We start from the raw sequence: 26,948 nt of genomic DNA, 5'->3' as shown, positions 1-26,948 counted from the left end.
AGATCTTCGCATGAATACGTTCTTGGAGCTGCCAGAGGCTACAATCAGCGGCCGCATAGGTGTTAATTAACAAGAACATGAAGATAGCATCGGAAACAGATGAGGGGATAATAATGCTTCGCGCTTATGTAGACTGTTGCTACCTTCTCTTCTTCAACAGAAAGAATCACGGTTAATTGACGTTTATGACTTGACGTCGCGATAAAAGCTCTGGAAGCTGTTTTTCTTTACGATAGTTCAACCACATATTTAACACTGATTTCCATCACTGTTCACGTGTAGCTGGGTGTGAATTAGAGGAATTTATCAGTAACGTATAGAACTGACGCATCAACTTCACTTTCTAAAAATTTCTTAATTTCAGGATCTTGAAGAATATATAATTAGCATTTCAATTTTCAGAAATCAGATATTTATTATAAGTGAAATTTATCCACATTATTAACTTTATTATATTATTATTAATATTATTGACATTATCAACTTTACTTTACTTAAATTTTGTAATTTTTCTACTGATGTATTTCTATTTTCTACAGTATATGTATATGACTAGTGTTTTTCAAAGATTAATCGAGCGATTACTCTTGATGGAATCGATCTACCATATATAGGTCGAACTCATCAATTCCACTTTTTGAAAACTTTTCAATTTTAATATTAAAATCGATGATTGAAATTTAATCTTTCATAGAGAATATTCAAATAATTATCTTTGGTAAAGTTGATGTATATCGGACAAACTCATCGATCCCATGTTTTCTAGATCTTTTAGTTTTTCTACTAGAATACGTAATTAGCGTTTAAAACTTCAGAAATTGATCGAACAGGATTATTCTCGATAGAACTGATCCAATAATTTGGCTTTTAATGAAAATCAAATATAAAATATTCTTAAAGCGAAAAACCTGTCGATTTGTCCAAATATACGAACAAATTGACCGATCATTCATAGATATTCCACAACAGAATTTCACTGGAAACATATTGTAATCACCCATTCACAAACTCGACTAACGAATCTTCAAACACTTGTTTAACTGTACAAACAAATAATAAAAATCTTCCAAGTCGAAGTTGCATCTGAAATACTAAAAATTAAAATAAAAAGAAGCAGATGAAATGAATAAATTATATACGACATCTTTTACGTGTAAATATATTACATAAAATATGTTTAATGCAGTAGTAGTAGTAGCATGGTTTATTTCCAGTCTTCCGGGCATAAAAGAACTCGATTTACAATTATTGCCCCTATTGTCTTGTATTCTCACTTAATCATTTACACGCTGGTCCATCCATTCGCGTACAACCTTATTTTACCCTTGTTTTACCATTACCTATCTACTATCTGTCATCTATCTAATTACTCATTAACTATTACGTACGCCTATTATCTGTTATCTAATGCATAAATCTTTACCTAATTGCCTAATTTACCCACTTAACTAGAGACCCGTTCTCTCTTCGCTCTTTCCTCTTTCTTCTCTTCCAATTTCCTCACCCAGTCTACAGCCCAATCTTTTCCTCTTTCTTCAACTATCTTTCTCCTTTTCTCATTCTCTACACTCTCTTTGTCACGTACCCTAAATTTCCGCATGTATTTGTTGTCACAGAGCTCGCATTCCCCTCCTTCACTCTTCTCCCAGCATTCTTTCTATTTCTTCGTACGGTCAACGTATAAACAAATGACGGAAAACATTTTTGACGCATAAATTATTTAAGATAAACGAAAAGTATCGATAGATATGAGAGTCACTGGTGTTTCTTCGCGTATCGGTTCAGTTCGAGGTGTCTGAAGTGGCGTGATGCAACAAAATGTGCGTACGATGGTCATAAATAGCGTTGGCTGTAATTTGCCGCATCTCGGCGCGGTCTTGCACCCGACAGGAAAATTGCAAAATACGACCGGCTCCACCTGTCGTAATCGCAGCAGTTTATCCTAATACGCGAGATGTTGTAGACAGAGGTGTGGTATCAAGGAGAAAGACGTAATCGCTTTCGTAACAGGTTACATATAAGTCTCGACGATGATTCCAGTAATCGGAACATTCAATTCCGTGATATACGCGCTTTCCAACAAATCGACGCGCCTACAAACGATCTTCTCCTTATCGCTCTCGTTATTATCGGTAATAATCTTCTTCGGAGGGGTTTTTTTTTTTAAAGAATTTTTCTAGTGGAGAGAATAGTACGATAGACATAACGATTCGTTATTCATCGTGTCAAAGGTTCAAAATCGTGATAGTGAGAAATTTGGTTCAATAAATGGGAAGAATTGAAGAAACGGGGCGTTTAATTAGATAATTAGGTAATTAAGTAAAATTGTTGATCTTAATAATTCACGAGTTACTACATATTGTTAATTATTATTATTAATTCTGACATCCCTTTTATTTTATTTCGTTATTATTAATTCTAACGTTTCTTCTATTTTATGTTTTGTACGAGATTGTACTACCTTTTAGGGATTGGTGTATTTTTGTCACAATTGTGAAAGAGACGTTATAAAACTATGGAAAGATTCAAAGATGTGGAAAAGCAGAAAAATTGAAAGTCCTGTGTAAAATATTTTAGAGTCGTTAAATTTCGTAGTTATCAATTTTAACATCCCTTTCGTTTCACGTTGCGTAACATTCATTTTGCAACTATTCGAGGCAGGGTCATAAGTTGTTGAAGTTTGCTATTATTAATTTTAACATTCTTTCATAACGTAAATAACTGAAGTTCGTTATATTTTCCGATGAATTTGCGTCGAAGTGGAAGAATGATAGATGTACACAGTATTTCATGTAAAATTATGCCGCATCTACTGTAATTCGCGTTGCATTTCATGTAAAATTATGTTGTTCATTAATCTGCTTCAATTTGCATAGTTGAATAAACGATATAATTCTTGCACATTCTGAATTAACGTATTAATTAAATATTGATTTTTAATATTATTTATCATTGAATTTGTTATTATTACATATATGATTATTAAATGTTTTAGTTTATAATGATATATGTGAAGTAAATAGTTCAGCCTCCGCGGAAATAGATTTTACAGGCATAATGCTTGATAACGAGCCATCGTTTGGCGAATGTACTATGCTAAAATTCGCGTTACTCAACTGCCAGGCAACTGGGAGAATTCAATTTCATTCTGTAATGTCTCTAACGTCAGAAATTGGATCTCAATAATCGAGAACTCGTATGTTGGCTATTGAAAGCGGAGCCACATATTATACAATCGATGTCCATCATAATATAACAATTATTTTACGTCGACAGGACGCTTGCATGTTCGTTACCAACGAACGATGTTGTCGTTCATAATTATTTAATCCTGCGTGACTAACTATTTTTAACGTAAAACGTGTTCGTCAAATATGAATAACGAATAACAAGAATGTAAAATATTTTGTAATCTTTCTCTTTCTTCTGTTCTCTTAGATTGATGTGTACTTACATGAACTTTTAATAAATGTCAGCTCAGTTTCATCGTTGGTTGCAACTATTTAATCCTTTGACTTTAGGTGACATTATTTTTAATACAAAACGCGCTTATTAAATACAAATAAGGAACAATAAAAGAAAAAAAGATGTTTAATAACGTTCTTCTTTCTCATATTTTCTCGCATTAACGAAAATACAATTACTTTCTAACACGGTTTAACTGCCACCGGTGAATTTCATATATTTTGTCCCGCAATAGATTGAAATTATACTAACACCATAACATTTAATCTTTGGGAAATATATCGTATTTTTTATCGCAATTTTTACTCCGACAATGTTAACCGTGTCACTCGCGCTGTTAACAATCGTTTAGTCCATGAAACGTATCTTATTTTAATCGCTCTAAAAATTTTGGTAACATGCATCAGCGATGACTACCGTGCCTAACTAATATTAAACCAAAGAATCATTATACACTTTTGACGCGTATTAACCCAGGCTCCGGAGATTTAGTAATAATTATAGGAATTAATCATATTAGCGTATCTTTAATAATTATATTACTATAACGTTGTTAGCGTTAAGTAACTCTGATTCAGGAGCCTTCGGTAATCAACCGTTACACGCCCTACGAAGATATAAAAATAGAAGGAGAAAAATGATGGTAAAAAGAGAAGGAACGAAGAAGAGGATGAAGAGAGAAAAAAAAGTGGAGGCTCGATACGGTAACAAGCGAACGGCTGGTTTATGAGGTCGTTAAGTTAAAAGGATTCGACGCAGCCTGTCTATCGGATGTTGCTGCACGTTGCTATGTTTTCCGGTTCGACAGGTGTGTCGGATTAACTCGTTTACTCAGGACCTAATAGTGCAACGTTCTTATTAAGCCTATACTCCGTTAAAAGAAAGCATAGCTCTTCTTTATACGTATGTGTGTATACAGTATAGATTGTGGCCTTTAACCCGATTTTTATCCTTCAGAAATTCTCCTTTGAATCTGCTATTTTTTTTCCACGTTACTTTCTCATTTTCCAATTTTAGGTGGTTCTATTTCATCGACTTTTCTCAATTTTGACTATTTGACTGGAATATTCTTTTAAAATTGTTATTTTGTCGCTAATGGGGTGTTTGTGAAAATAAATAAATATACGATATTGTTTCAGATCAATTTACTGTAATATTTTAGGATTTCTGAAGGATTGCGATTGAATAAAGGAAATTTTTATCGTTCAAAAATTACTCGCATCGTTTAAAAAATTATCATCTGACTTATCACCTTCTCGATCAATTTTGAATAAAGCGAATCGATCCGAGAATACGTGAAATTAAAGAAATTTTGCTCATCGAAAAAGGACAGGGATAAAATAGTCGAAATTGGGAAAAGTTGCTAAACTGCATAGTCACCAAATTTTTATTTCTCGCTAGAGATTTTTCACTTTTCTCGCTTTCTGTTCTTTTCCTTTGATTTCTTCGTGTCACGTACGTACAAGAAAGTCTTGTTTTATCGAAGGAGATTTTATGATATCAGCCGTTCCTCTTTTGTCTGATCGAGCGCATTGCATTTGATTTACGACGTTCGTTAAGGGGGGGGGGAGGTTAATAATTAATGGTACGGGAAATGAATTTCTTTGCTGTCTTCTTGATTGATTGTAGAATGATCCTTTATAGATTACTTCTGTGTCGGTGAGAATGATTTCTTGGTATTGCCTGTGTTGTACAAGTTTCTGAATTCTTTTCAGCCTTCTCCTTTTCCCTTTTCGTTTGCTTCAATTAACATTCAACCAAGAAATCAATTTCTTAATCCTCCAATTTTCATGGTTCTTCGATACTTCGTTTTTTTCGTAACATTTTTCTACAAATTACGATGTTTCTCAGTATATCGAATTATTTTAACGAACAAAAGTAAAATGCTCAATCGCATTAAGAAAATGAACGAGGTAAAATTATGTCTCTTTCAAACATTACGCTATTTCTCTCTTTTAAAATAAACATTTACAGATGAGTCTACGTATACACGAACCTCAGCTACTGGCAACGTTATATGATAATAGATGGAACGTTATCATCACATTTGTATGGTTTCTATGCCGTATATAACGTCGAACTAATTAACAGTATATGATTCTAGAATTTCCCGTATATTTAAGAGAAACAAACAAAAAGAAAGGAATATAAACGTAAAGGAGAGATATTATAAAGCTGAAAGTTTCTCGATATTTTCCAACGGAATGAAATCGCTTTTGTAACACGGAAAGTTTACGGACAGGCATCGAGACAGATTATCGAGATATCGTTTTCACCTGACCGATCGAATAGAGATCCCGATTGTCATCGAGTCATCGCGGAATCTGACATTTTAATTAAAAGTTCTCTTCGACGGAGCGTGAAATGTTTCCTGCAAACCAGTCATATCTATCGACGAAGAAAGAAACGGAATAACAGGAAATCAAGCGCATTAATCGACGATATAACGTATCGATCGAATCCAACATCCGATTTCCTTTAGATAAGTCAAATGCAAGTAATAACTAATAATTAATAATTGAGCCTAACACGGAGTAACACGCGAAGATCTACATATGCATCTTTTTCTAAATATTATAACAAAACTACGGTTAGTCTTAGTAATCATCTTGTAGTCGAAGTTTGTATGAAGTTAGTAAGCATTTAGTATCAAATTTGTAAAATTAGTAATATCTTGAATAATATTTTAAATCGAGATTTCAATTTAATTCATATCTTTCTGATATTTAAGTCTTTATATGTATTTCAAAACTTAATGACACTGATAAGCACAGTGACTCACTTGAGAATGTCTACAGAAATCTTCTATAATGTGTGCTGTATTAAACATTTTCAAATTTTATTAGCACTATAGCGAGACTCGACTATCGTAATCGTATTAGAAAAATGTTTTTCTTATACAATATGTATTAGGTATATGAAAAGTTTCTTTCGTTTTATAAGGAAATAATAGACGCACAATGTTCTTTGTTTTATATTAGTTTATTGAATTATGCACGAACATAATAATAAAAATAGAACGAAATGGATCATACCTAATTCAATAAAATGATATAAAATAGAAATTATTGCTCATCTATTATCACCTTATGAAACGAAAGAAACTTTTCGGACAACCTAATACATAAAAGATTTCCATAGTAAATACTTTTGTAAACCACTTATGTGTCGATACAATAATGATATCGTCATTTTATTATATCGCACAAGTATCGTGTTATCCAAGGATTGCCTGTATATTTAAATTTACAAATACTTGAATTTCAAAATATTTGAAGGAGATCATCTCTATTATAATAGGTAGCGAAGTTCTTCAGTTATATTATACGTAATTCAATTATGAATCTAACTATAGCTTTTAATTTTAATTACCACAATGTAGGATATAATTAAATAATAAATTTAATGAAACTCTGGTTCGAAATATTGCCATCGTAAAGTCGCCATAGAGGCTAATGTACGTGCACGAAGCTTTGTATCCTTTCATGGTATTCCATTTGGCAATTAAAATGCAATAATATAGATCGACGGGTAACTTTTCAATTATTTTGATTACCATTCGTTCGAAACCTTCGACCAGGGAGCGAGCGAGCGGCGTGAATTAAATTAAAAAATAACTTCTCTCATAAATTCGTGCTGGAGAGCTCTTTTAAATCCCTTCCTTCCATTCCAATTAATACATTCCAAACGTGTTATGTCGATTGGAAACCTGATATCGTATACCAATCAAACTGTTTCGTGTTATTTTCTTTCCATTCGTTCTTTTCTCTACGACTTGCTCTTAGTTTGACCAAAGGACGAATCGTTTAATTAATATCGATGATTATGTTATACGAATTTCAAGTTTCTTCTGTCTTGAAGAGTTCGAGGAGAAATATTCTATTAATTTTTATCTATAGGAATTCACGTTTTCGATATGGTTTCTTATTTTTTATATTTTTTAAATTAGTTGGTATTTTATTAACTAAACTATTGCGATATAAATATTAATCTGGCGAATATTCGAATGCGCAACTTTTCTTGATTGGTGTTACCAAAGATGAAGATTCTTTAATTGAACGTCTTAATACAAATTTTTGTCCCCGATTTTCGTCCATAGTTAGAGTATTTAAACGAAATATTCGAATACAGATGTTTCCCTTTCATCAGCGCTTTAAAGAGTAAAGTTTCAAATTGAATAATTAAATAAAAATCATTCTCTTTGGCCGAAGTTTGCAAGAGTACAATTTTTTAACTGGATATTCAAATAAAGCTTTTTAATTGAATATTCAAATTCGAACCATATCCGTCTTCTAAAGCTTTCAGGAATAAAGCTTGCTAATCTAATGTTTGAATTCCACATTTTTCTTCGACCAAAGCTTTCTGCAATAAAGCTTTCCCCTAAAATACTTGCGATCTAAATTCTTCTTTCTAATTACGACCAAAACTGAAACTCTCAAATAATTGTCCAGAGAAATGAAATTCTTTCGCCGAGAAGATTTTATTTCTTCAGATTCTCCTGTCTTTCATAAATTAAAGATTTTGACGATCGTCCCTCTTAATCTATCGCTGTCAAGATTTTAGACACGTCAAGTATCGTGACACATACTACTTTGGGAAAAACGGAGAATATTCAGCTAAAACCGTAGCCTATAGGCGACCATAAACGGGTTTGCATGAGAATGAGTGGAGGAAGAGAAAGGGAAAGGTAATCCTGTTATCACCGCGTCCTCTATTTTTTAATCTTCGTATTCACGAGAATGTACGGGATCGGGAACGGTTTTAGTTTACAACAATGTGCTTGAGGTTGTTCCTTACGGCAAGACTTGCAACGCGATCTGCACGACGTTAAAACCACACAAACCGGGCTATCGCATTGTTCCTGCCATTTCTAAGTGCATCATCGCGAACTTGCTCCAACTACGATATTTTTCATTCGCGCGTAACACCGAAGCATACCTGATTCTAAGAACAATCTCACGTTTTATGCTATTTTATTTCTTTTCTAATTCACAAAGATTATGAAGCATTACGAGAGAAAGCTGAAGATCGTTTTGTAATAGAGGAAACGACATTTAGTAAAACAGTGAAATTTTAGATAAATAATATATCGCTATAAGTACGAGGATTTATTGCCTGTATTTTAAACGACGCTGCATCCGATTTCAAATTAGCTTGAAGTTAATCATGTCTCAATGCGATTTCCTCTTTTTCTCAAAATTCTCTTCCATTCGGTCACAAGAGAGTTTAAAGTTAATTCTTGCAATGGGAGAAACGAATTTCCGTAAAACGACGAGGCTTTTCTCAAAAGTATTCTCCCATGCAAAAAGATCTGCTTTTCGTATTTTCAACGCTCATAGTTCGGCATAATCGAGTTCTGATCTCAATAGAAGTCAAGATTAATTTTACCTTTTCTACACGATCTTATAATATTAATCCTAAAAACAAAAAAAAAAAAAAAAACAAAAACAAAAGAATTCATTTTGATAGTTTCGGTAGTTCCCAGAGTTAACGACGCTCTCAGTTGCAGTCTCCAAACATGTCCGCCTAATTTCCCGAAAGAAGAAATCTCGTTGCAGGAAGAGTATCATTGCAGGAGATTTTTCCAGCAGTTCCTTACTCCGTTTATTCAGGGTCGTTCGTTGAACGACCACACTGTGTCTCGGTTCACGGATAGTAAAATGGAACGGCGATGATTATTGCACCGTCGTTGTCTCGAGGACGCTCGCCTACTCGAGGACGGAAGAAACGAAGGACGCATAGTGGAAGAAATCAAGTCGATGGCCATGGACGAGGCGCTGCTTTAAAAGAACTACGACTAGAGAGGTGGATCAGGTGGTGAGTCGAGTCGAAATTGGTCCCTGGCCAATATTGCACCCACGGAACGCGCTCTCCAATGGTACCTTAACTATGAGATACGTGAGCAGCCCCTTAACGATTCACGAACATCCACGGCGCGAAAAAATGTCGCGACATTCCGTGAAAATCAATTTGGATGACGTGAGATCATAACTATGAACGCTTCGGATTTTGAAATCCGGAGAAATGAGAGCGACAGGCGATGGAAAAATTTGGAAATGATCACGCGTAAGTTTAAAATGAAATGCTCTTGCAGGTTTCTATACGAGGACTTTGTTAAGTTTGTTTTTTTTTTCATAGATCTTTAACATCTCCGAATCGTGCTTTCCTAGTACTAAAAAGTTTGTCTGAAGGAAGGATGGTTAGAAAATTTCTATTTCTCTCATATCTCGTGAATGTTTTATTTGTAATTTCTTTTTCAATCGATTTATACTTTGGTATCCTGTTTTTAATATTATGTCTACGAAATGTTATTCCAAGGGACCGTTCAATCTTTCTTCTATACAGAAATATGAATAATTAAAAAAGCTTTACAAAATTGAGTTTGAATATTTTATATGTATCGTTCTTTCGTGTTTAATTCTTACGAGCGAAGTACTGGAATTTTATAGGATACATAAGTATGAGAAAGAGAAACTGAGTCGTGTGCACGTCGACGGAATACAACACGAACAAGGCCAAAGTTTAAATCTGACATGGAATTAATTTTGTATCGTGAAAGTGGCTGCAAGTAGCATAGCGTTATATGAGCGGCTTGATATTGCATCGTGTGGCAATAACGACGAGGCAATAATAGTGTATTAAAACAAAAAAAAAACGGGAAAAAATGGGCAAGCATCCTGGGAAGCACGGCTCGCAGAGATATACTTAGGTGTAATAACCGAGCATTTGCTCTTTTTCGAAGATATTCGACCTTCTTAATAAAGTTTCAAGCTCGGCCACTCGACACGAAAAGACGGTCTGCTCTTGTCTCTGCAAAGATGGAGAACCGGCGACATCTCGAAAAGCGGCTACCCTAAGAGTGCCCATTGTGTCATTTTATCCTTAGTAATTTCTTTTCAGTGGAATTTTATTATTCTACCGAAATGTTGAACATTTTATAATTGTTTCTATAACATCTTATTCTTAGTTATCTCTTTTCACAAACATTATTACCACACTGAAATATTAATCGCTTTATCGTTTCTTACTGTAATATTTGTAAACCTATTTTCACTTTAAAGAAAAGTAGTTCTCGATTATGATATTGTAGATATTTGAGAAATGGATAAATGAAGTGATTTCGAAAAAAAAGTATTCAAAAAAAAAAAAAAAACGAAAGTATTCAGTAAAAGAAAAATAATCGACAATTGTAAATAATACATTTCTGTGCAATCTATGAACGAGTTAGTTTCCAAAAAAATATTCGATGGTATTTATTATACATTATTACGCGAATATTTTTTAGCGTAATAAAATTTATGTTGAAGGAATTGAAGTAGCTTTAAAAATTAATGCTTCAAAGCTGGAAAATACGAAATTCTTTATTTCTTTTATTACACCCTATTATCCTATTATTACATTTTTTCTACGGTCACGTTCTTCTCGTTTATATTCTCACACAGGCTTCACCGAATCTCCCCCTCCATTTTTCATCTACATCTCTCACGATTTTGCATGAGCCTAGTGTTCATACATATTTGACAACTCGGCTAAGTCTCTACGGTTGCACCTTTATATTTTCTCCACATATTTTCAGTTTATTTTCCTATATCCTGTTTCTAATGGTCAAGCTTTCGTTCGTCGACCAGGCTCATTATATTACCTTTTATTCTTCCAAGTTTCTCTGCGTTTTTATACTTCCTTCTTTAACCTAAGACTTGCCTCTCAAGTTATCTCTTTCTACTCTACTTCCTCTCCACTTTACTTTTTAAAGTACAGAACATTCAACGAAAAATATACTATCACTACAACGATTATTACGATCGTTACTATTATTATATACAATGTAAATGATTTTTAAAATGAACGACACGATAAAAATAGATCTATAAACGAAGAAACTATTATTATATTTATGAGATTAGAAATCTGTGCGATGAATTCACCGATTAATAATTTACAGTAAAAACACATCTTTTCAGATGGCTTTGTAAAAAAAAAAAAAAACTGCGAAAACATATTACATTAGATTCTAAGGCCAGTTTTGTTGAAAACAAACAGATCTATCGTTTAAATAATCAACAATATATATTAGGTTGTCCGAAAAGAGTCTTTCTTTAGTAAACGTGTTTTTTTAGAAAAATGCACTTTCATATAAACGTGAAACCAAGTCTGTGAAATGTTGCGGTGTTTATCTCAACATAACAAAATGTATTGCACGTCATTCGACAAAATAATATAAAACAAAAAACGTTGCGCGTCTATTATTTCCTCATAAAACGAAAGAAACTTTTCCAACAACCTAATACATATACAATGTTATATATAGAGTGTACACTAAGCATGAAACGCGAAAGAATGAGTGTAACAAAACGAAATTAATTTAACGTCGTTTTCCAACAATTCCTCTTTCCCATTTCTATCTTTATCAATTTTTCCTATTTAACATCACTTCCTGAGAGAGAAATCTTCACGTGAGCAAAAAGATGCGAGCAGAAAACAATATTCTTCAACAGAGTTTCCAAAGGATGTAACGACCAGTTCTTAGACGGATCACGTGGATATGATTAGCAGAGGATGGTCGTTCACGAAACGGCGATTCGCACAGCGAAAAGCACTCGCGTGTTTCCCAGCCACTTGTAAAACCCTGATACGAGGCCTGCAGATAGTCACGGAAGCACTTTCGTGAGTAACAAGTTTCGACGCGGATTTCGCATGCTCCACTTTTCCACCCCTTGTCTTCGAACCTGTTACCATTATTCCATGTACGATACCTCTCGTAAGTACGCGAGGGGTATTTTGGTATTTGTAGTAACAATATTTGGATAAAAATAAGCGACGAATTAACGATTACATTAATTGAATCGATTAAAACGTATACAGCGGGCACGAGGTGATTCGCTATGAAAAAATAGGAAAAGATGCACAGTACAATTTTTTCGTCCGAGGCTTAGTTTCCGAGGAAATCGAATTTCATAAAAGAACAATGTTTGTTTCGTGTTGAAATTTATCAAGTATACTTGAACACGGCGAATTCCGGACTGGACGGGACTAAACAATAGGCAGGAGGTTATTCCACGCGTGGAAGTAAGTGGAAGCTTTTACTTATTTTCGTATCTAGAATTTCTCGAAAGCTAAAGTTTGGAGGAAAAAATCTTATTGTATATTTTGTTCTTATCTTTTTTCATAAGAAATCACCTCGTGCCCGATTGTATATAATTTTCGATCGTATCCTGCATAATCAGTAGATTATAGTAATTTATCTTTGTTTTAATAAAAGACTAACAGCATAGAAGCTGATTTTTTAAATTATCTCGTCGATTATTCGTTAGTTCTGTAACATATTCCAACTAATCGTAAACCTTCCTCGTTATCTGTTATCAAGTTTACGATTTGAGGTATAAAATAACCAATCTCACCATTTTTCTAATAAGTTAAACTATTTATTGAACATATGCATTCACCTTTGAAAAAATAGTAAAGATTAGAGATGGAAGTGAAATTACGGTGAAACGAGCTTCGCATCCTATCTAGGCACTCTTTTTACGTCGAAGAAGAGAGCACCGCTATGAGAAGCTCCTGAGTAACATTGTTCCTTACGATCTTACGAGATTAGTTCGAATTAATGCGAACAACTTTGCGGGACAGGTGCGTCGTGGTTTTTTTCAGCTTTCCCCCATTTTTCCTCTCGTTTTCTCTTTCCACTTCATCCCTTTACGACTCCCTTGGAGCGATGCCGGCGGTACCAAAATTGGATCAGTTTTTGAAAGAGAGAACGTTGCATAATACGCTAGATATAAATGCGACAGAATATTTAAGGTAGTGAAATTTCGGTGTCATATTCTACACACTCTAAGAATGGAAAATATCATACAAACATACGAATTTTTTCTTTCTCGAGATATAAATAATTTTCCTTTATGACATAGCACCTGTTGTAGGGATACCTAAAACTTGATGTGTTGCATGATAAGTTCTTGTTACAAATGAAATTACATATCCCATTTAAAAAACTACAATTAACCTAATTCTCAAACTTCAGTATATTATAGTTCCTATGATAGCACTACGTTCATTGTTAAAATAAAAATCCACCTCGAAAGTGTAAGAAAAAGAAAAGAAGAAAAGAAGACAATTACAGTATAAAGTCTGAAATATTCTTATATTTATGAAAATACTCTTATATCTCCCATCTTGCTCTATCCTCCGTGTAAAAGAATCGAGAAACCGGAACAATAAAACGTTCACCAAGCTCCGAATCCAAACTATGTATCAGCAAACGACCGCAAGAATGGGCCAGTGATTTCTTTCGACGAAGACCAACCTAAAGGTGCGACGCTGCTTGGAATAATTCCCTTTCACGTGTTTGGAACTACGACCATGGTAAGTTCGCGCTCTGAGCGATAATAGGGAACAGTCGACCAAACGAGAGGGTGGTAGTGACTAGATAGAGACGTTATATTCGCGTTTTAGATAAGAGGGTCGATTCGGTAGCGGGTCCAAGGTAACGTACCCTTTCGCCATCCATCTATCGTTTCATCCACGTAGCCGTTCGTTTCTTGTTCTTCGTCGAAGAAAGTCTAGTTACTCGCACAAATTGACCGCGTGATCTCTCGCGATCGACCAAGCCGATCTACGGTCATGGGCTCGTCCGCTGATTACCGAGCAGACGCTTCACGCTTCGTTTCTCGCCAATTGCTTCCCTATTTCGTCGAAGATCGTACAAGGTTGACGGACCAGACGCTTGTAATTTCACGCCGCTGCGTGGTTTCTTTCGCGTTCGGCCAGATTCCGACGCGATTTCATTTTTTGCCGCGCCTCCTTCGCAGCGATGAGAGGGCTCGAAAACTTCTGATCTCTTATCGAGACCAAGTCCGCTCGGGTAGATTCGCTTCTCGCTTTAGGTCGTTGCGAGCCTCTTTTTCTCATTTTAATGAGCCCGCGTGATGCTACGAGTCTCGTTGTATTGCGGTATAGCCAATTCGATCGTAACAATTCGTAGTTTAGAGTTTCGAGGGTGAAATCGAGATTGGGAATTTGCCGAAGATGGTTAAATTGAAATTTGTGTTACAGATAGCGTGACGAGTTTGGTTTAATTGGATTCTTCGTTGGTTACATACAATTCACACGGTACTTGGTTGGGTATAGAAAGTTCAATAAGTTTGTCGAAGTAATGTAAACTTTTAAACAACGAACAGTACGATACGATTAAGATTTGGAATTTTTAATGAAACGAATCAACACACGAATTCCATGCAACACATAGAAAATTCGATAATTCGTTTCAAACAATAAACAACGAAACAGTTTCTTATTTAATGAGTCCACTTAACTTCTACTAAATTTAGTTTCTGTCATTTTACGATCTTGCAGATCATCATCTTACTATTTTTTTATCGTTACTTCTGCAGAAAAATATTTCACCCATGCCACAAAAGTTGAAGGAGAATGAAACAAGGAACGTTTCGAACAGGAAAATATTACTGGATGTTCAAACTTCGCTCTAGCTAGGGGAGTATCCAAGAAAGGACAGGAAAAAAGAATTGGAATATTCACTGGTGAAAGGAGTAATCTCGGATAGGACTGATCGAAGGCAAAGGAATACCATCAGCCTCGCGGTAACGACTTCCAGGTTCAGTTCATTTCTATTCACGAGCCGAGGCACTTTTGCGCTTTGAATCTGAGAATACCGGCGATCGTTTCCCTGTCAATGAGCTGGATAGTCCCCGCACCTTCGAATCTTTCAGCTTGGTCAATGCTTGAAATTGTTTCCGAACGGTAACCAAAAGGCCACTTAGAAAACAAAAAGGAGAATTTAAACCGGATCGATATCATACTGAACGTAACATCCCTGAATTTTTCATGGTAAATATTTGGCAAAATAGTAAAAAGGCTAAAATTATTCATTATATTCGGAATTATCAAGAATATTTGCCTCTTGTCTATTTTATTCGTGTAACAGAGTTTGCTGATCGTGAGTTATGTTCGTGGATATAAGTTTCGTTCTCTGTTTATGAATACTTGTGATCATTTACGATAATAATAGCGAAATTTATATCTGATAAAGGCAGATTACGAGCTGTTCAAAGTGTAATATCTACGTGATACGATAACTACGTTCATTTATGAACTAATATATTTTACCTGTAATAAACAGCGATGTGAATTTGCATTTCATAAGTCTCAATTCTTACGTCTTCGGATTCTTACCACATTTCACGATTATACAATGGCGTAATTTACATCTTCGAATTAGATATCTTCTTTATCAGGATTTCATATGTCCTTTGCTTGCGAATATCGTTGATTTCAAGATTTCTGAACGATTTTCTTATTATTTTCATCACGTTCTTAGACATCTTCCAATCCTATTTATTCTTATGCTTACATATTCTCATTCTGGAATAAAAATAACTTTGGTTGTGAAATAATAAAATTGTGAAAAATAAAATTGGTTGTGAAATAGAATTGAAGTGCATTAATACTATAATTATTAAGTTGAATAATTATTACATTATCAAAACGTTAATTAGTTTATTGAATCAGAGGAAAATTAAATTACTAGTTCTTTTCGGTATCCATTAACATTCGTCAATAAAAACGGATATTTTGAAGAAATTATAAGTCTATCTAATATTTAATTTTACCTGGAAAATGTTGCCATTTAATGGTATTACGATAAAGAAAAGCCTTCGTAACTTTGTAATATGTAACTTTATAATCGATCAGTTTTAATAAATTTCAAGTATTATATAGTCGTTCCTGGTATAGTTCATGTTCGTGCAACTACACGTAGAGGACACTTTACCGCTAGAATTGAACGATTCTCGATCCAAATTGTATCATATATTGTAAAATGCTCCATCTTTTCGTTGACATGCACAGTATTAATATTTCTATATCAGAAGGTAATAGCAACACACTGTGGCGAATGGATGTAGGTGGAAACAATAATTGAACATTGTAGATTATAGTACTCTAATGAGGGAAACAGATGGTTTTCTTATGAACATTCAGGAATATGGTGTAAAATAGCGGTGCAAAGGTGACAGGAAGGGAATGTGTAATTAACAGGTGTTTCTATTTTAAAACTTCCATTCATGCTCGTACTTCGTATATTTATTGAAATTTTGTTCTACTTTAGCAACGTATATTTAATTGAATTATCATTACAACATTATCACATCACACACATATGTCTTGCAATAAAGATATCAGTGAGATAAAAATTAAAATAATACAAACATATCCTGTGAAAAGAGCTTGTTCTATTATTTTATAGAATAAACTTTTCAGTCGAAAATATTTATATGCGGCCAGTTTTCCGCAGACAGATGATGAGAAATTGATAAGCATTTTAATCAAAGGAATAAACAACCATGAAATACGAAAAGGCTGTTCGAACATACTAAAAAAAGTCAGTTTCAGTATATATGAAGAAATCAAGTATATTCATAGCATAGTTACCATTGTAAACATATCATGAGACGCAACTATAACACCACCAATAATAAAAGTAAGATCCTTTAGACTGTTTCGCATGAGAAAGAGTACTATTTTTTGATCCATCACTGGCAGATCGTACCATTCGATATTGTATCTACAAGTATTTTATTATAATAATGATATATCATTAAACGTTGTAACATATTTATATTTGCAATTATACATATCATACAAACAACGAAAGTAGTATAATATTTGGAAGTGGTGTATTTTTAATGTGTCAGTGTGAATTAGGTACATACACGCTACTTACAAATGCTGAAAAATATCGGAGCTATGATCTGTCAGTTTTTGGGCAAAATGAATGACGGTAAAAGCGTAAAGTATAGAAGTAATTACAGTACATAATGATGCCAACAACTCCTCCATGTCGTTTCTGGCTGACATTGCTTTCGCAAACTGAGACAAAGAAGGATTTGTCAATCAACGATAATTGTTAACTAATGGAATTTCGTCCAAGCGTGTGATACTCACTTGAAAGAGAGCAAGAATGAACGTAATCAGACCGAAAACGCAAAAAATGTCGTACAATGGCATTACCTTTACTTGTATAAAATCGATATAACTTTAAAAAAGGAAATATTTGTTACTTTTAGATTGTTCTGGAATTAAGAACAACTAAAATAATAACTTGTGTGAATTAATTGTGCGAATAAGATAAACTAATGTTAGAAAAAATGAAAAAGAAAAAACACCGACTCTTGACAAATTATTTTGCCTTCGAAATTTTGTTTGAAATGATATTGGAATACTAACTGCTTGATTGTTGTGTGTAATTTCACAATTGAGATTACTTGTTTGTGAATTATCATACTCCTTTGCGCAGGAGAGACTCCTGGTATCTTTGAAACATATATGTGATTTATGCGGTAGCTGCGGAACAACGTACAGTGAATAAAAAACTAAAAGAAATTATGAGTATAATCAATTAATAGCTTAATTAAAAATAATTCGCGCAATTTTCATTCATGTAAGAAAGTAATTAGTTTTATGATACTAAACGATGTGATAATGACTGCACAAATGTAATGTATATTATTGACTTTGATATTTATTCCAAGTAAACGTATTATCTTCAATATTAAAATCAATAAGTATAATACGTCGGTAATAACGCGGTTATTTGATTTCCGCAATATTTTAACGTAAAAGGTAATTCGTAAGACGAACTAGGATGAAGTGATCTCATGTTATCATCACGATAACATCAATACCTGATAAAAGATAGTTTTCAATACAGATATTGGATACAGTCCAAGATATATACAGTACTGATAAATGACAATTGTAGAAAAATATTGATCCCAGATAAGTTTATATATATATTGTATTCTAGTTATTCTAGCTATTATTCGTTTAATATGGAAACAAATATGTGCAATGTGGATAACAAAGAAAGAATGGTTCATTTTTCAGTGTGTTAATTACGTTATTAAATTTCCTTACCAAACAATTTTTAACAGTCCACAAATATGATATAATATTGACATGGAATTTACTTCAGTGACGAAAACACTTAGTGCTCCAAAAATAATAGTAATATTGATGTAAATAGCTATATAGTAGAAAAATTTTTCCTGATCAATAAAATATTCCATCATCACTGGCAGCACCCGTGGACGCGTGTAATTCAAAGGAATTAACAAATCCAAGATTTCATTACTGAATGTTTTCAAGAAGAATGTTAGAATCGTTGGACCAAGAATCACTGTAACAATGTTTCTGATTAAAATATTTGCATTAACATTTAAGAACAAAGTGCAGACAACTATTGTAAACGTTGCAAAAAATCTCTTATTTATTTATTTATTCTATTCATTATTCTATTACTTATATAATATTATATAATATTATATTATTTATATATTATATATAATATTATACTATTCATCTATTATTCAATAAAGTGATTAGTGTTGACATTTTCAGACGAAGATGAATAGCATTTTATGATTTAAAGGGCAGTGTAGAAACAATTTTTTTTTAAAGAAAAATGCTTGTTATAGCTAACATGTCCAGGCGTTCGATCGTTGTCATCGTATAAACCGAATTTACATATGCGCGTACAGATCGATATGGACCTGTAGATTTAGTTGCTACATGCCCATAAAGAAAATCAATATTACTTTTCGGTTAGTACAAACAATATTATTCTTAATTATCAGAACTGGATGAAACTGAAGATTTCTTTTATAAAAGAAATTTAGAAATAGTTAATAATAAAATAATAAATAACTGATAATAAGTAAGAATTTTCTGTCAAAATTGAAAAATTTTTGCCCGAAACTGAAAGTAGTTCAGCCAGTATTGTAGAATGGAGAGTTTCGACTTACGTCCAAAAGCGATTGATAGTGTTTTCATGGTTTTACTGTATTCGTGAATGATTCGCAGCTCTGCTTCATTTTTTAACGAATTCCAATCGTATGTAATTCTTTGGAATATCCATTTTACCTGTATTTGAGAAGTACACAGTTTTGTATCATAAGATGCCGTTTTAAATCAATAGTTTGTTTAAAATATACTTTCGGTCAAAAATCTACTTCATTCGAATACAAAAGTGGATAAGCGATATTGGTCATTCCTATTTTACTAAACTTACGTCATTGATGTAATAGAGGTATCCGATGTACCTGACGACAAAAATGCAGGAATACGCGATACAGGAAACTACTCTCCATCTCAGTGCCGTACTCAATTTTGCCGTTATCAATTTCACCAACTGCGATACAAATATATTCTTTATACACTTCATTCTGACAGCTTATCATAAAATTGAAGAATAAGAATTCCACTTTATCGTGCAATTATATTTCACGAAATACGGGGAAAAAAGAAACCACGCAATAAATTACAGTCAAACAATCGCAAGAATGGTACTAATTGAAACAAATACCTGACCGAATACGGCAAATAATAAAAAAAGAACGATGAGAACATTCAATAATTTCGTATATATCGTACGACTGAATGGCCAAAGACCAATGGCAGATATGAAAATTCGATTGAGACTGTAATAGTGACTTCCTGCGAAGTTGTCCATTTTTTGAAAGTCTGAACGCGTCTGGCTGAACAGATTATGGTTCTTCCCTTTTCTCTTCTCCTAATCAAATATTCCTGCAATTTCTTTATTTTTCGAATATTTTCCATATTTCCTAGACAGGGCTGAATATAAAAAAATAATAACGGTGGAGTTTTGAGTGACAAGTGATGGACAGTAGCTATAGCTTAATAGTAGCTATAAGTTAATAAGAAGGGTGAGGGTCAATTATGGTAATTTCATGATGCGTACGTTGCAAGCCTGTAAGGGTAGTTTGCACAGTATTTTTAAACTGTAGGAAAATAAGGATTTCTTTTCCATATTTTTCCACCGTCACGCAAGTTTTCTATTATTAATGCGTATTGGCGTGCGTTGGTGTATACTTTGTTCTGAACTTGGGGTTGATTATACGTAGCACAACAAACTTCATAAGGTTCGTGAAGTTCATAGAGAAAGGACGTTCCGAGGATGTTAATACACTCTTATGCTAGAAAATTCTAAATGTGGTTTCACTATCTGCTGCGAGGATATTCTGACGTGTCGGTGTTCTTTATTTACATTTCTGTAAAGATTTTTTAATATATATACAGAAAATAAAAAAAAGTAGTACAATGTAATCTTGTAACGCGTGAAATTACCGATTTTCAAGCTAATTTTCTATAATTCCCTTCTCGATAAATATTTTTATTTTTGTCTCGGAAAGTGATTGTAACATGTAATGATAACAGTGATATTTGGTAAGTGAAACTTGTGAATCGTTAAATATCAATGCATGCAACATTAATTTATACGTCAACATGTTGTACCTGGAATAAGAGGATATATTATCTTGAGCCTATTCTTGCGAATGTTACTCTTCAAGTAATCTTTTATTTCCATTTTGTGCTCATTTTTTGAAATCTTTCAGCTTCAAGTCTTACAGCGGAGGAACTTTTTCTGCAATATTATATTCACAAGAGGCATGGTACGAAGTAACAGATAGCAATCGTATTTTAAATGACGTTCATGGAAAGAGGTAACATTTTTTGCTTGATCCGTAATTGTAATTATATTTCTCTGTCGAGAGATATTTGGTTATCTCTAAATTTTCTTTCCTCCTTTTTTATATACCTCTTTTATAATTAGAACTATACTTAATTATATGTATATATACCGCTTGTGCAAAAGCTAAGAATCATTCAATCTATTTAATATACATCGGCCACATTACGTAGTACCTGCGTATATATGTGATACTATACCTACTCCAATGTTTCAATGGAAAGTAAACTAAATTATTCCACTTTACAGCAGCGTAAACACAATTTTTGAAATAACCTATGAAACTGTATATAGAGTATGTTAATTCTACGTGACTGTATTATCATAGTATTTTATCGACGCATCATCCGCTGCTTCGTTAACATGCAAGGCAGTTACGAAGCAACAGGTAATAACAATACGCTCCAGTGGATTCAGTAACGGAAGCTATAAGTGAAAAAGTTGATTATAGTTTCCTGGTTCGAAAAATAGATGCTTTCTTTAATGAACATTCATAAACAGTGTGCATAACAGCGGCACGATGAAAAGGCTGCGTTAATGAAAGTTTTATTAATCGTGTGTTACCAACTGGTGTCTTCATTCTACAGCTTTTGCGACTGCCCCCAATTTATACTCTTTTTACTTCAAGTGTTCGTTATTTCATCGACATAGTGTTCTGTTAAAATATATTTTATGTATCTGTGAACCTGCGGAAGATATTCAAAAGTCATTGAAATCAGGTGGTAGTTAACCTTTTTGCAGTTTCATCGAAACCTTTATACTATCAACTTGCAAAAAATTTGCGAAAATCGAAGCTGACCAATTTTGCCGTTCCTCTGTAAGTGGCGGAGAAAAACTAAAAAAAAAGAGGTTGTTCCACAGCGCGCACGTATCGTAAAGTTGCAAGTAACGGCTGCGCAACGACTAGAACGTAGATGCATGTTCGCCTTGTTGGTCACGTGAGGAACAAAGAAGGGGCATGTATTTTTTAAAACGTTTAGAGCATTTGTTACAGTTATCTACAAACACGTTACAAGCACTCGATCGAATCATATGTCATCGTAGAAATACAATTTCTTTCGCATGTACAATCGATTCTGCCTACGGAGAACCAACACTAACATTATTGTGTTTGTAGGTACAATCCATAAATGGCTATCGATTTGTGACGTTACCCCCATAGCCCCATGCAATCGATGTTGCCCCCCGTTCAGTGCAGTCTATATTATCTATATTGATATATAATTGACTCTAATACAACGAGAAACTTCTTAGAAATGTATGAAAGTCAAATAATATGAATTAAGAAATTGAAAATAACAATTAACCGTGCCAAAATGTTTAAATCATTTTCATGTTCATTTTCGTCGTGATGAATGCTGCTAACTGACATTCAAATAAAATCTTGATCTTTAGAATCTGAACTCTCCCTTTAAAATTTTGATATGAAACTGAAAGACAACGATTCTATCTTTTTTGCTTTACGACTACATTTCATTTAACACAAAGAAACAATGTATAGTATACTGAATAGGTTGCGGACAAACAATCAGAGGAATTCTAACGATTAAATGAAATACCTGGACGATTGTGCCAGTCAATAAAATTAAAATGACGAAAGCGTTCCATAATTCTGTGCATATCGTACGATGAAGCGGTCAAATACCTAAGGCGAGTATAGTAATTCGATAGATATTATATAGTGATGACTATCTGCGTAGTCCATCCCTTGGAAAAGCTTGAACACTTCTACGATTTCCGGCAGACAAAACATTCTATCATCTGTTCGTTCCTTTTTTTCTAATAAAATATTCTCGCGATTTTTCTATTTCTTCAGTCTATCTCCACCAGCTAAGAAAATAAAAAGATAAAATCCTCGACGTTCCAGAGTGTCAGGCAACAGCCTATGACTATAACTTAATAACAAGTATTCTCGTCTTTGGTAACGGGTGCTTTCCTGAGCGCAATTTATCGCTATACAGTACCCGGGTACCCCTAGAGCCATAGGGGTTGGGGTTAGGCCCAACCAGCGCACAAGTCACCCAGTACCTTGCTACCTGGATTAGCTAAGCCTAGCAGGGACTGTCGCTCGTCTTAGGTCGAACGAGGCGCTTTTTAAGCCCTTCCGTCTCTCCAAGACGGTTCCGGAGCAGGTGGAACGCTACTCACCCGCCGAAGGCCATTCGGGGGAGCCAATACCCCCTAAATCGGCCCTCTTGAAAGCATCTTGGCCATCAACCACTGCCACCATGAGTCCAAACCCATAATTGGTCGAGCTGAGGGGTCGCTACTCCCTTCGAGCTTTTACTCGACCCCCGTGGTACCATCCTTAGTCATTGGTGGGACTATTGTGTGGATGTACGGCCACGTCACTGCCGGCCGGTGACCTGCTAACCGTGCTCGGCAGTTCCAGATGGGACTCACGTAAGCGGGGGCCTCAAGGTACAAAGTACCCGGGAACTTATCCCAAGGGTCCCATCCTTGGCATCAGGATTGTGGGTGCGCTACTACCTAAGGCCACGTAGAGAGAAAGTGACCGTACTTCCGGCGACCTTCCCTGCGGTGTACATAGAGGACTCACGTAAGTGGGACGCTTGTCCCAACGGTCCTCCCTGACTGCGGGAACGTGGGTTTGCCAGCCCCCATAGACTCACATAAGCAAGTCCTCCCTGCGGGATATAACTTAATAACAGGTCAATTATGACATTTTCATACCACGCTCCTTGCAAGGAGTGAAACATAGTCTATAGAACGTATTTAACCCCTTTCGCTTCGAGTGCCACTTATAGGCGGCATCCACGAGATGACCTGTGGGTACGAGCGCCGCATATAGGCAGTGACCACGCGACGACTCCCGAGTTCGACACCCCATATATCCGGCATCCAAATGATGCATATACAAGTGCTATCTGTAGTCAATAATATATTTTTTCGTTATCAGCAGAAAATTTGCCGTTAATTTTATTGACATATTGGATTAATCATTTCTCAAAGTTACTCATTGTTGAAACAACATCAAAACGTTTTACGCAATATATTTCAAACATCCAAACGATCATATACTGTTTCATGTTAAAAAATCTATTAAATCCATTGACAGTGAAACGATATTTCATATACGGTTCTTACAACAATTATTGTTATTTAAGACTTAGAGAAACATATATACAGCAACCACGCACACTGTGCGTATTTCTGGCGCGCGTTTCCGTTCAGTGACAGTACTTCGGCGAACTGGACTGCCGAAGCGAAAGGATTGTTTTACGAAAACTATTCAATTTCGAGAAAACAGTGAGACACTCTTTTTCATAATTCTTTTTTCGTTTCTTCGTAAGTCTTTTGTTATTAATAAGATACTTAGTATGTCTTGTTGTTTGTCTGTGAACTTAGGGTTGAATCAAGGCAATGCGTCGGGTTTCATTCACTTCGTGAACTTCATCCCGAAAGAATAAAGAATATTGTTTTTTATAAAGAGTTTATATCAAAGAATTCTGTTAAATGTGATTTCATTATTATTTGACGATATTGTGACGTTTGATGTTTAGCATTTGCGTTTCTGTATACATTTTTTACGCGTCTAAATCAATGCTACTAATTTCTATCAGTTAGGTATTACATCTGTGGACGAGAAGGGACTGTCACTTCATTGACATCATCACCATGAAATATGAAACTGACTTTCTCAAGATCTGAAAAATAGATTTCAAGGACAGCGATAATGATGGTATTGCCTCGACACGAGAGGACGATTTATGAAATTTGGCAAACGTTGTACCATTGAAACTCCTTCCATCGAGGCACTGTAGAAACCGAAGAAATTGCAAGTGAAACTGTTGATGCTCCTTATCATGATTATCAATAACAGTTTCTGTAAAGGCACGGATGCTTCGTACCAATTGGTGTTGTATCTGTGAATTTATAATAGTAATGTAAGGTAGTAATTTAAAAAATTTGTTATACTGTTTCGTTGTTATTAATTGAATTTTTTAAATATTTTTGAAGCTCACATGATTGTAACAATGCTATCAGCGGCATCTGAAGTAAGCTGCACCATATAATTGAAGAAAACCATGCATGTTAGCATGCAGCTGAGAAAAACTAGGTGGATAATCGTTTCTTCGATATTTCTGTATAAAAATGCTGATTGAGTTAACTGAAAAACATGTTTCTTTTGTAGGAAGAAAGTGGTTTCGTATATATAATATAATCGAATAAGAAAACAGTGATAATAAATGTTTTAAATACACATTTTTTTATAGACATTTTTCAAAAATTTCATTCAATTTTGAAATATCTTATCTTCTATTAATGAGTAGTAAGAACAGTATGTTACTCACGAGAAACAAATTAATGCTCAGACATATGGTAATGAATAGAATGAAAGTACCATAAGAAAACATGTATTTGTCTCGTAAATTGTATGCGTACCTTTAGTAACAAATAAAAACGATTAGATAGAAAACTGTAAGTATAAGAATCGTGACCAGACATATAAAGGTAGGAAAATACTAACTCCATTGCTCTCCTGTGTGCATTTATCACGTTCTCTACGTTTCTTTTGCTATTTCTGTTCAAATATTTTCGTGAGACGTGTGATTGAACACAATCTTCAAAAACTGCTTTCTTAATATGATAACTGCAAATTATGAACGATAACTTATCTTTAAGCAGATGATCAAACTTATAAAAAATAAAAGAAATACAACATAAATATCAAAAATATAATGCACATTGTAGAACTTAGAGAATATCTCAGTTTTTCATTTTCAGTTTTTCGTAATAATTTCAATTTGCTCAAACATCTGTAGCCTAGTAATAAGAATACCGGTAATGATTGAACATAATTTTCTTTTTAATCGGATTTACTAAAAAGCAAACTGTAATTTATATTTTTTCTCTTTGATAATTAATTTCTTAATTTTACCTCACGATCGCAAATAAACTGCTAGCGTGGTGGAACCACGTTACCATTAAAGTCTCTATGCCGGCTAGTATAGTAGCATCCAGGATTAACAAAAAATACTGATGCAACATAATGAAAAAGGAATATTTCTTCTCATCGACGAAGTATTCCATAATTATTGGAAATTTATACTGGCAAGTTATGTTCGTGGATACAATTATACACAGAATATAGCTAAACATGTGGCATGTTATTGGGATAAATGCTCCTAGATATATTAATGCTGTAACAAATTTGCAATCGAGTAGAGTTACACATTATTTTGTGTTTTATCGTTTCGTATTAATTTCTTACCAATTAATGCCACTGAAAAACGTTTTCCTAATGCAGCGTATTTCTTTAGAATCTTAAGAGGCTCGCCTTGGTTCATCTTCCAGTCGTATTTTACTTGTTCCATTAATTCCATAACCTGGATTTTATAATTGTGCTCGCATTATATTTACCGATCGTTGGTTCATGTTTGTCCAACACTAATTTAACAGGTTCGTTACCAACACTAATTTAACAGGTTCGTTACCAACATTAATTTAACAGGTTCGTTACCAACACTACCAACTCTACAGGTTTCTTTCTTTTTTTAAATCGCACTGAGCAACTGTATTTTTTCTAGATTTCTCAATTTCATTAGTAAGGTACGCGATTAATGTTGAATTCTTCAAAAACAAAGAATTTATTTCCGTAAGTATATGTTCGATCCGACTCTGCTTCATTTTTATTTATAGAGTCTCCTTAAATTAATTGTGTATTCTAAAAAAATTCTAAAAATCAAGCAGAGTTACATCGGATACATTGTACAAATATTTGACACTAATCTTCCTGAAAATTGTTGGCATATTACAAGACGAATATATCGTATTATTAACTAAGTCTATTGTACGAAAATACGAGAAATTAAAAATAATACTTTGTGAACTACAATTCTTGAGACTCACTACGTTGATTTGATACCAGAACATGTTGTATCTAAGTACCACGTAC

The 26,948-nt window shown here is 34.1% G+C and overlaps 2 protein-coding genes across 4 annotated transcripts in view; both read right to left on the bottom strand.

The window, feature by feature from the left end:
- Window positions 1–26,948, bottom strand: part of alpha-Man-Ia (alpha-Mannosidase class I a) — a 236,157-nt gene that overhangs the window by 25,033 nt on the left and 184,176 nt on the right. The window lies entirely within an intron of this gene.
- On the bottom strand, window positions 16,802–23,258 carry LOC138181433 (uncharacterized). Its single transcript, XM_069116204.1, has 9 exons — window positions 23,177–23,258; window positions 19,581–19,669; window positions 19,284–19,401; window positions 18,397–18,658; window positions 17,707–17,823; window positions 17,425–17,515; window positions 17,204–17,349; window positions 16,912–17,044; window positions 16,802–16,852 (listed from the first exon to the last, which is right to left on the bottom strand). Exons 1-9 carry the CDS (start codon window positions 23,256–23,258, stop codon window positions 16,802–16,804), a joined length of 1,089 nt encoding a protein of 362 aa, XP_068972305.1.

Source organism: Bombus flavifrons, chromosome 7, assembly GCF_040668555.2.
Source record: "Bombus flavifrons isolate JBK064 chromosome 7, iyBomFlav1_principal, whole genome shotgun sequence".
Classification (NCBI taxonomy): domain Eukaryota; kingdom Metazoa; phylum Arthropoda; class Insecta; order Hymenoptera; family Apidae; genus Bombus; species Bombus flavifrons.
The sequence above is the reverse complement of the archived record's forward strand: the minus strand, read 5'-3'. Positions and strand labels throughout refer to the sequence as shown.